The 11,493-nt window shown below is 40.3% G+C and overlaps 1 protein-coding gene across 4 annotated transcripts in view; it reads right to left on the bottom strand.

Moving 5' to 3' along the window:
* Positions 1-352: 352 nt before the first annotated feature.
* The window catches only part of AFF2 (ALF transcription elongation factor 2), a 465,157-nt gene continuing 454,016 nt past the window's right edge, over positions 353-11,493 (bottom strand). For all 4 annotated transcript variants that reach the window (XM_075941077.1, XM_075941079.1, XM_075941078.1 and 1 more), the window contains one exon: positions 353-9,688. In XM_075941077.1, coding sequence (XP_075797192.1) covers positions 9,567-9,688 — 122 coding nt within the window. In that variant the 3' untranslated portion in view covers positions 353-9,566. The remainder of the gene's footprint in view (positions 9,689-11,493) is intronic.

Raw genomic sequence — 11,493 nt, 5'->3', positions numbered from 1 at the left:
TTTTCCCACCATCTTGTGGATGTTCCCATGGGGAATGTGCCACATTGCTTATCTTGCCAGAAGTGGCATCAGCAAAATGTAGTTCTACAATATCGAATCACTTTAGTTCTCTATAACGATTCAAATAAATACATTACAAAATTAAAAACAATGAAAACTTTCCTTCAAACAGTGCTTACCAGAAATCATGCTACTTGTATTCTGGGAGAGGAATGAGAAAATAGCTTAATGCAGAATAATTTATAGCTATAAAATGGGTTACATTTTCATAAAAATTTTATTTTACTGTTTTTTTTAAATAATTCAATGCACTGGCAGTATAATTAACCCCTCTATGAGAGACACAAATGTACCAGTTCAACCAATATTATTTATATAGAGACATTGTGTTTAAAAACAACAAAAGTACATTTAAAATGTTTGTACATAAAGTATTACTGTTATTTAAGAAGGAACAAAATGTAAACAAAATGCATAATTGTGCAACACATTGGAAATACAAAGCAAAACAGGCAAGATACAATTTTATACATATAAAGCAAAAGAAATCAAACCTTTATAACTATACAACATTTCAGTAATTGCTTGACATTTTAACAGTTACCTTGGTCTGTACAAAACAGCTTAACTTATACTTAAAACTTTACAAGAATAACATGCTTGTTGAGAACAAAGACACCTTGTGGAATAGCAGAGATTATGAATCTGATATTTGCACACACACAAAAAAGGCTAGTTCAATAATAAATCAAAAGTAAGAATGCAAGCTAAAGGGTTATTCAGTAAATTACAATCTAATTTCAATGGCTAATTGAAAAGAACATCAAAGTACAAGTTAAATCTGACTTTGGTTGGAAGGCCAAGAGGTCTTCATGTCTTAATGCCAGTAACCAGAACAGAGGGGATTTAAATGTTCCTGATATTTTGGTTACTTCTACACATTAAAAAAACCAAACAAAAACCTCACTCAAAACAAACAAAGCCCCCAACAAAGACAAAAATCAAATTTGAGCTTTTTGCACAATAGTCAGCAATGGAGGTGAGAGATCACATATTTTTCCAGACTAATCCCCACACTAGCAGATAAAAAACAAGACACGAAGAAAGAACAACCATCCCTTTAGTTTGCGATTATTACTTTTCCCATACTTTCATAATCATATTCTGCTTTTCAGCGACCCGAAAACAACTTAATCTGAACTGTACCATTTGAAAAACAACGGGAGTGGGATTGCTACAGCTAACGCCAAAACACAAGCCAAAAGTTGGCTCCAAGTTAAAACAAAAATAACCAGACCTTTAACTTTGTTTTCAGACTTTGCAAGGATATGTCCTAGGCCTCATGAACATTGATTTTTTTTTTCTTGAAAGAGGATTTAAAATTCAGTAGAAGATATGCAATCCAGAGATATCACAAAAATACATGAAGGAATAAAATATACAATAGTCTGTGGACTTACTGGGACCGTCAGCTTGGATAAAATGTACATCAGGTTTATGAATGTCCTCACATGACACATATGGCTAAAATTAATTCCCGATAGCATCCAAGTTAACTTATTGAGGGCTGATTCTGCCAACCCAGAACTGGGCAGTAATTTGTAGTTTACTCCACAGTTAATTGCAATGAAATCAGTGGAGCTAACAGCTTAGCATAAGTAAGAAAGGCAGAATTAGGAACTTAATCTATACTTTCAATGATTTTTAATTACACAAAATTCATTTGGCTTAGAAAATACACTTTAATGTTCTGCAATGTCTTTGAGTGGGAGTAAAATATCCCATCTTTATACAGAGAGTATTAATGAGCTATTTGAATGTATACATTGAACCTCTCTAGTCCGGCACTCTCTGGTCTGGAAAAAACCGTGGTCCGGCATGGTTTTAATTAGCCAGATATCTACTTATTATGGGTGTGGTCAAGTTTCCCACCTTTTTTCAGCCACCAGTCCTGGCTCTCAGCATTCTATGCTGTTTTTTAGCTCTAATTTACCCCAAATGTCTTCTAAGAGCCCAGCAAGCAGTGGAAGTGTTGATAATGCTGCTAGACAATGTTGACTGCCCATGGTTTGGCAAATACTCGGATTCAGCACCGGTTAGGTCGCAAGAGTGCCAGACTAGAGAGGTTCAACCTGTAGGTACATATCCGTAAGAATTTTTTATAGTGAAACTCATTAATAAACCTGATTTGCCTCTGACCGACACTGATCTATATCCGGAGTAACTCCATTTAGGTCAATGAAGTTACACCAGTGCAAAATTGTTGTTACCGAGAGTAAAATCAAGCCCAATATGGGGAGTGGCGAGAGTTTACATATATTGGAACTCAGGTTAGGGTGAAGCAAAATTAAAGGCCCGAACGTCTTCACACACAAATCTGGATCATCTTGGTCATCAGTTAAGATCACTGAAATTAGGGAAGCAGGATTTGGCTCAAGCTGTGGGGCTGTAAAGCTGCAGTGTAGATTTTTCTGGCTTTGGCTGGAGCGCGAGCTCTGGGATCCTACAAGGCATGAGGCTCACATATCCCTGTGCTCTGCAGCTACCTCATAATCTGTGGGTGGGGCAAGGAGCCATGGACTTCATCTACCTATTCCAGAGGTACACAGGTCACAGACTACGGTGCAAGCTGGTTCTGGGTCCCTGGATATAGCCCTTGGTGAAGTTCTGAGGTGAAAAAATGACTTTGCGCTAAGAAATTGGGGCCATAATGACGTGTTACTGCACTGTGCCATTGAACCATGCAACAAGGCAAGTGAATTCACCCGTTTAGTTTGTGGTGCACAAGGTCTTCCCTTCCTATGACACTGTATCACAGCTCAGCTGTTTCATCAGGGGGTCTCAGTAATAATCAATCCCCTTTTCACAGACGTACAAACAGGTCGGATTCAGAAAGTCACACTCATGAAAGTCGCACTCCCCTCTCCCTTTTCATTCGACTTTGAATTTAATTAAACAGTTCTTCACATTTCTACCATTAGGAACGTGTAATGCAGCTGCCGTATGGATGGCTGTGTACCTTCTCATTCCAAGGACAATTCATCTTCATGGTATTTCTGATAAAATATCTTCTGACATAGTAAAAGGTTCTCATCTGACACCACATTTTACTCCATGACTCCTCTGGGTTGAAACGGCACTCATTACTTTAAGTGTAAACCTACTAAGTCCCATTAGTCTACATGCTGCGTGAAAGCCAAATCAGTCCTTTAACTTCACTGGATTTAAACGAATCCGGCCATTCACTCACTGAAGACCCTCAAAAATGAATCAAACAGCTCTGAAAAGTGGTAGCTGAAATAAAACTGTCAAGAATAAATCTTAGCGATAGGCCTGAGTAAAAAAAAAAATCCCAAACATGACCACAACTGAACTTCAGTCAGGGATAAACATTGATTGCTCATTAGGAATATAGTGAGGGTAGCGAGGAATATGATGATTAAGCACTAAGCTTGTATATTATTCGACAATACAGAATGCATGGATATGTCTTGGTGTCTACGGATCTTCTTCATATTTGTCATTTGTGTTATATAGTGCCTAGGAACATCAGTCCTGGCCAGGATCCCATTTGTACAAGGCGTTGTACAGACACCGGTCAAAAACCAGGTTTTCTGTAATGGAAGCGTAGGAAATGGGCCCTTTTCAGTACTAATTGGATTTATCATATTTGTTTTTATAAAAATCATCTCTGGAGGGCACATACTTGATAATTAAATGCTACATTACGTAAAACTTGCAAATGGGGCAAGGAGCATGAGCATGAGGGGTGGCCCTTGTTTTTAACTTTCCTGCATTCTTGCCGTCTCCAAACATCCACCAAAATACAATAAAACCAGGAAGAGTTTCTAGCAATTCAAAGACTCTTTCAAGTGCTATCATGACACTTCAGTGAGTGGGGTGCATACAGCCAGGCGATACACACACACAGTATGTTAACTATACAGTACCCTGGGTGCACTGCGACTTTCATTCGCCTTCCTAAGGCCCCTACTGGGTTACTGTGGATGGCATGAGGGTCTGAGCAAGCCTGGCAAATGCTGCCTATGGGATGTTGATGGAATATACATAACAAGACCTGGTCCTGCTTGGTGAAAATCAATGAGCGCTTTGCCATTGATTCCAAGGTGTGCAGGAGCAAACCTATGTGGATGCCATTGCTTTCTACTGTACTTCGGTTTTCTTGGGACAAGAGAATGATGCACATTTTCTGACTAGAAGTAAGGGTCCTCTTCTACAGAGAGACATATTAATGCCCCATTACCACAGAAAAGCAATGCTTCATCAAGGAAGCTCACGGCTCACTTCCCTGTAACTTTTCTTATATCTCCAAACATGTATTTAAGTAGGGATGTAAAATCCTGGTTAATCAGTTAACTGGTTAAGTGTTAGGTTAACCTAATGTTTAACCGGTTAACCGGCTAAGCGGAATCTCTCCACTTCAGCCACCTAGCCCACGGGTCTCCTGCTCCCAGCCTCACACTGACTGCCGGTTCCCAGCCCTGCTCTGGGTCTGGGTTTGACTCTGGCAGCTCCTGGCTCTGGGGTTGACTCCCCGCTCCTGGTGCAGCCAGGCTGGTGTGTCCCCCCACCACATGCATGGGCTGCTCTGGCCTAGCCAGAGCAGCCCCTGCCTGCGATGCACCTGGGCCACTGTGGACAGGAGCAGCTCCACACATCTGGGATAACCCCTACTTGCAACACACTGAACCCGCTGCGGACAGGGTCAGCCCTGCGTGCAACAGGCCCCAAGGGGTTGGAGCAGCCCCCTGCCTAGCGTGGGCAGGTAGCTGCTCCTGCCCCCCACTGGAAAGCACCACCCATTCAGGGTGATAATTACCAGTCAACTGGTTAACCTTTCACACCCCTATATTTAAGCCTTTCAGTCTTTTAAGCTTTAGCTCCCTGAAAATATCATTTGTTTAAAAAACTATTTTAAATAACCACAAAAAAGGACAAAAGTATTTCCTTCAAAGTAGCTCAAAGTTGGTCATAAAGTTTTTAGGGAGGAATATCAGTCACTCTTTGTATTTAGAACAGGGGCGGGCATATAGCGGCCTGTGGGCCAAATCCGGTCTGCCAGGGGTAGCTCTTAGTGGGCCTCCACTGCTATATTTATCTACACGGCTGTAGGTACTGGTGACTGCAGTTCCTGGTGGCTGAAGAGCATTGCTTCCCACTGTGCCCATTGGTCGGGAACGGTGATCCGTGGCCAACAGGAGCTGTGATCAGTGTTACCTGCAGCCGTGCAGGTAATATTGTGTTGGCTGCCTTCTAAGAGCTAAATCTGGTAAACCGCTGCCGTGTTATTGCCTGACCCTGATTTAGAAGCATCCCAGAAATTAATTTTAGCTGACAGTTCAGATTCAGTGTCTTATGCACTAAACTAGGAAGCTGATTGTTTTGTTTCATAAGAAGGAACCAAAGTCCTTGAGCTTGAGATTTTTATAGACCACAGATCTCCCCTTTCTTTCCAGCGAGGTCATCTATAAATAAAACAATCAGCCTTTTCCCACTGAGCTTATTAAGTGACCATGAGTCCAAAGGCCATGCACTGACAAGAGGAGGGCAAAATTCAACTCTGAGAAACATGCTGGGAAGCATGCCACCAAATGTTAGCACCAAGATGACAAGCTCCACTGGAAAAAAAAATCTAGAAAAAAAACCTTTAATTTTTGTATTTAAATAAACAAGCTAAAAATGTGTGAACAGTGCACCAAATGCTGCAACTTTAATTTGGGTCCAGACGTTCTCTACTTGCAAAGGAAGTTTGCTGAGCAAAAGTGCCCCAGAAAAAGCTAACCTTATACCACGGGCTAGCAACTGATGGGACATGGACCATATGAAGCAGATGGTAGCTCTCCTAAGTTTTCCCGTTAAGAACATTTACGACTGTGGGCCTCAGTTTCTTAATAAATGTCATGTGGCTGAACATATGTACTGTTCTCAGAATAGGCACAAGGCCATACACGCCATTTAAGCCCAATGATGCCCACAACAAGGTGTGTAAAGACCTGCTTAAACATTTTGGACTGCGCTGACCTGTCGTTTTGCACCGATTGATGACTAGTATTTTATATTTTTGTCCTTAGTCTGTGTGATTTCCTTCACCATACCCTTAGTATGTTGCTCTAGACATCACTTAACATTAAAAAGAGTGATGCAATATTGCCAACTCTTGCACTGTTATCAAGAGTCTTTCAAAATTAGGTGTCTTTCTGAAACTCAGCTGCAGGTATCAGGAAATTGTATGAATATCCCAGCTTTTATTGAAAAGAAAAAAAGAGAGAATGTTTCTAGTTCCCCTGGTTGTGGTGGAAAGCTTGAAATTTGCAGCAGAAAATATGCTAATGAGGGATCCTGTCCTGGAGAGGCATAAGGATCTTGCGCAAAACGGGGTTTTTGCGCAAAACAGAAGTGGCTACACTGCTTTCTTTTTGTGCAAAAACCCCTTGTGCAAAAAGAAACGGCAGAAAATATGCTAATGATATCATGACTCATTAAGATATTTTCTGCCACAAAAACTCACAGTGTAGAGAAAGCCTGAGTATTTCTTAAAGACTCAGAACCGATAGAACAAATAAAAGGAACACAAAATATAGTATGAAAAAAGCCCTCGTGATTTCAAAGACAGCCTCATAATTTTGGTGGCCTTACTCATGATTTTTGAATGCTTGAAGTTGACATTTTTCACCAGGAGAAAGTCCAGGCAGACACACTACCACCTCATGCATCAAAATTCTTCCCCATTCAAAACAAACAAACAATTTCATTCAATGAAATCTACTTGAAATAGTCATTTAAAGAGTAAAATTACTCCATGAAGATGCCATGTTGGCATTTGAAATGTGACCCAAAAGAAGCATCAGCCCCAGGGATAAGAAGGTAATTCACTCTCCATATTTAATTTGTTTCTAAGCTGCTTTTGAAACAAGACCGCTAAATAGTACATTGGCTTGTGATTCTACGCTTGACTGCTGGGCTCATTATAATTGTGCCATTGATTCAACATGCATTTCAAACTAAGTCACAGGAAGCAAAACCAGGTGAGCTAATTCTCTAAGCTGTCTAGGTAAAGGAGATGCAAAGGTATGTTAAATTTTGAGATGAGAGTCTTTTTATTACAAGCAACAGAGGAAAGATAATACTCTGGCTCAGTGAGGATAGCTGACTGTTTCAAACAGCCTTGTTCTCTGAAGATTGTATTTCAAGACGTATATATATCCTTCGAAAATCCACGGCAGGCTAAGATTTCAGTCTATGGTAAAATAACCAGGGAGGACAATGTTCTTAATTAGGAGGAATAGTTAGTCAATCCAGTAGGAGAGGTCTTACAAAGAGGATGGAAAACTGAGGTCACAACCACCATCAAAATGTCAGTTATCAGAAGCAACTAAGCTAATCTCATTTTTTTTTAAAAAGGTGCATGTGTGAAAAATCACCCTTTTGACATTTATGAATGATTCTTGCTATCCTGTTTTTTTTATTCATTAGAGAAAACGGTCAGAATCAACACGAGGAGCTCTTTTGGATTCATGTTTCAGTCAAGTACCCCCATACCCATGAAAGAACAGTTAAGGGTACGCTGCTTACTGTAGGTACAGGAATGAGTAGATAATCCAGACTGTGCATATTCTGTACCTTTATAGACAGCCCTATCAGCATGATTTATCTAACAATATACTTCCCACACTGGCTATATTTACAAGATCTTGTTGTGGAACAAAATATTGTGGTTTATAGAAGTTGTAAAGGTTTTTATTAATAGGAACTAATACACAATTGTTTAAAAAGAGAAGTTTATATTAAAATACAGACTGGGCGCAGTTGGTGAACTATTTTTATCAAAAATGTGCAAGGCCTGTTTTAAAAACCTAGCCATCTGAACCTTTTGAATGCAAATTTGTTCTATTTATCTGGTCACAAACCAGTGAGTAGAATCCAATATCTTGCCCGATTAAAGGATATAAGGCTTATATATCAAAAGGCAATTATAATTAAATAATAACTGTATGATATTTAATACACATGTTGTGTTATCTCAGTGAGATGTGACACAGAATAATATTTACATTGCCATGAGGGGTTTTTTTTTGTTTATATAAATGAAATTTACAGTTTGATAAGGTGTGCAGGCATTACATCAAGAATGATATGAGGCCATTTAAAGTCTTGTGAATTACTGATATAAATGTATTTTGTTTTGTTTCATGCACCACTGCATCTTACAGCACCACGACAAGAACAGAGCAGTTTATAAAGGGGCAAAAAAAAAAAAAAAAAATAAGGAATAAGAGAATGAAATGGTCTAATTTATTCATGATTGCTTTGAAATTTTCTCTGAATTGTCTCATGATTATGCATGTGTTAAAGGAATGGTCAAAAATATGACAGCACGGTAAATAAAAATGGAACTTGAAAAATGGGTAATTTGAAGAACTGGTAGACAGAAGTATTCATAGCCATTATGAATCAAATGTTCCTTTTGGGTAAATCTAGTGATTTCTGTTAATTTTTCATTGTTTTTGAGAAAAGTAAGATAATACTGTCTTCTTCTAATGCTTTGAAATCAACAAAACGGGTGTAAACGAATGCCATGGGGCACTGGAAGAGCTTCAGCAGCAGCCAGCTAAATTACTCATGAGTCTCATCAAGAATCCATGCTTTCACATACAATGTCTGTGTTTACAATTTAGCACTCCTGTCACTAAGTCATTATGCCAGAGGAGATTGTTTCGCCAAGAAAAATTGCAGAGGAATATTTGCTTGAGACCAAAGAGTAGGCATGAAAGGAAATTCACAGACTAAGCACATGAATGATAGCTAAGACTATGAAAGCAAACATTTCTGAAATTGCCTAATAAACTGCATTATTCTGCCCACTTAAGCCATGAAGCCAACAATAAGCAGAAAAAACTATCAAAACCTCATTGCATAGAGTGGCATCTTCCTTTAATTATTCCTCCCAATCTTTTATCTCTTAACACCTTTGGTGATTTTACACTACATACCTGTCAGATGTTCAGAGCGCTGTTTTTTTTTTTTTTTAAAGAGATCAGGCCTATATAAAGAAGGACATCTTAGCAATAAACATTTGCAGGTAACGATGCCAGAACTAAGCAGAGAACAGCTTGGCTTGGGTTCAGAGGACAATTCTGAGTGAACGTTCTACTAATTTTTTTCGCATATATGTAAGACGTTTTGTACTATTTCTCAGGAATCCATATCTTCTCAAAGTGCTTTTTTTTAATTCAATTTTTCACTTGAAGGCAGTGTCGACTTAAAGCAATACTGCAAGGAATGTACCGTTCCATAAAGCACATAAGGATGGCAGGATCCAGGAGACGCAAGGCATAGAAATTGTCAAAAAGGATTAGATGGTACAACACGGACCGCTCTGGAGTCATAAGTTCCATTTATGGTAACTTCTACTTCCAATAAGATAAGATATCAAAAAAGGCAATAAAAATGAATAAAGTTCCAGAAATGAGCGGAGTTCCACCAGTGATCGTCTGTGCGCTGGCAGAGGTAGGATGATGGGGAGGGTATGAAGAGGGCAGCAGTCACTACAACAAATGCGCCTCCAGGCGGAGCCAGTGAAGTCCTTGGCGAACGTAACGGACCAGCGTGGTCATACTGCTGTGTTGCGTTAATGGTCCCATGACTGAGTCCAGGTCTACAAAGAACTCTGCAACAAAGGAAATGGGGGTCATTGTTTCAGGTAACTGCCGAAATACATTCACAGAATCATAGAATCATAGAGCTGGAAGAGGACATCAAGTCCAGTCCCCTGCCCAAAGCAGGACCAACCCCAACTAAATCATCCCAGCCAGAGCTTTGTCAAGCCGAGACTTAAAAACCTCTAGGGATGGAAATTCCACCACCTCCCTAGGTAACCCACTCCAGGGCTTCACCACCCTCCTAGTGAAACAGTTTTTCCTAATATCCAACCTAGACCTCCTCCACTGTAACTTGAGACTATTGCTCCTTGTTCTGCCATCCGTCACTACTGAGAACAGCCTTTCTTCATCCTTTTAGGAACCTCTCTTCAACCTCACCCCCTTCACTCTTCTCTTCTGCAGACTAAACAAACCCAAATCCTTCCGCCTCTCCTCATAGATCATGTGCCCCAGCCCCCTAATCATTTTGGTCACCCTCCGCTGGACCCGCTCCAATGCTTCCACATCCTTTCTATAGTGGGGGGCCCAGAACTGGACGCAATACTCCAGATGTGGCCTCACCAAAGCCGAATAAAGGGGAATAATGACATCTCTGGATCTGCTGGCAATGCTCCTCCCAATGCAACATAATATGCCATTAACCTTCTTGGCTACAAGGGCACACTGTTGACTCATATCCAGCTTCTCATCCACTGTAATCTCCAGCTCCTTTTCTGCAGAACTGTTACTTAGCTAGTTGGTCCCCAGCCTGTAACAATGCTTGGGATTTTTCCGTCCCAGGTGCAGGACTCTACACTTGTCTTTGATGAACCTCATCAGATTTCTTTTGGCTCAATCCTCTAATCTGTCTAGGTCACTCTGGACCCTATCCCTAGGCTCCAGCGTATCTACCTCTACCTTCATTAATTAAGATGATTTCATAATTAGTGGTTATGAACCAATTAGCGAATGCTCAAAAGCTTATGAAACGACAACCCACAAGTAGCTCTTGATATCTCAGGACTGTATTAACACAATGCCTAGATTCACAGATTTTACGGACAGAAGGAACCCTTCTGATAACCTAGTTTGACCTTCTCCATCACCCCAAAGCACTGCACCCAATCATTTCTGCAGCAAGTCCATCATGACGGCTTGGGCTGCAGTGCATTTTTTAGAAAGATAACCAGGCTGGACTTCAAGATTGCAAGTGACAGAGAATCCATCATGTCCCTAGGCAAGCTTTTTCAGTGGTTAATTACCCACTGTTAAGTGACATATATAGTGCGCATTATCTCACAATCTTCCTATATTGTATATGTGGGCAAATATATGGTATTATATACTTTTTTAAAAAAGCGTTCCCTTTATAATGCTGTGTGGGGTCAAACTGTGACATTGGGGTTGACTATTCACCTCTTTGAATATTATGATATAGAACTGAAATAAAGGTAACAGTGAACATAAGAACATAAGAACGGCCATACTGGGTCAGACCAAAGGTCCATCTAGCCCAGTATCCTGTCTACCGACAGTGGCCAGCACCAGGTGCCCCAGAGAGGGTGGACCGAAGACAATGATCAAGCGATTTGTCTCCTGCCATCCCTCTCCAGCCTCTGACAAACAGAGGCCAAGGACACCATTTTATCCCCTGGCTAATAGCCTTTTATGGACCTAGCCTCCATGAATTTATCCAGCTTCTCTTTAAACTCTATTATAGTCCTAGCCTTCACAGCCTCCTCTGGCAAGGAGTTCCACAGGTTGACTACACGCTGTGTGAAGAAGAACTTTCTTTTATTAGTTTTAAACCTGCTACCCATTAATTTCATTTGGT

The sequence above is a fragment of the Pelodiscus sinensis genome, chromosome 13 (genome assembly GCF_049634645.1).
Source record: "Pelodiscus sinensis isolate JC-2024 chromosome 13, ASM4963464v1, whole genome shotgun sequence".
Taxonomy (NCBI): Eukaryota; Metazoa; Chordata; order Testudines; family Trionychidae; genus Pelodiscus; species Pelodiscus sinensis.
The sequence above is the reverse complement of the archived record's forward strand: the minus strand, read 5'-3'. Positions and strand labels throughout refer to the sequence as shown.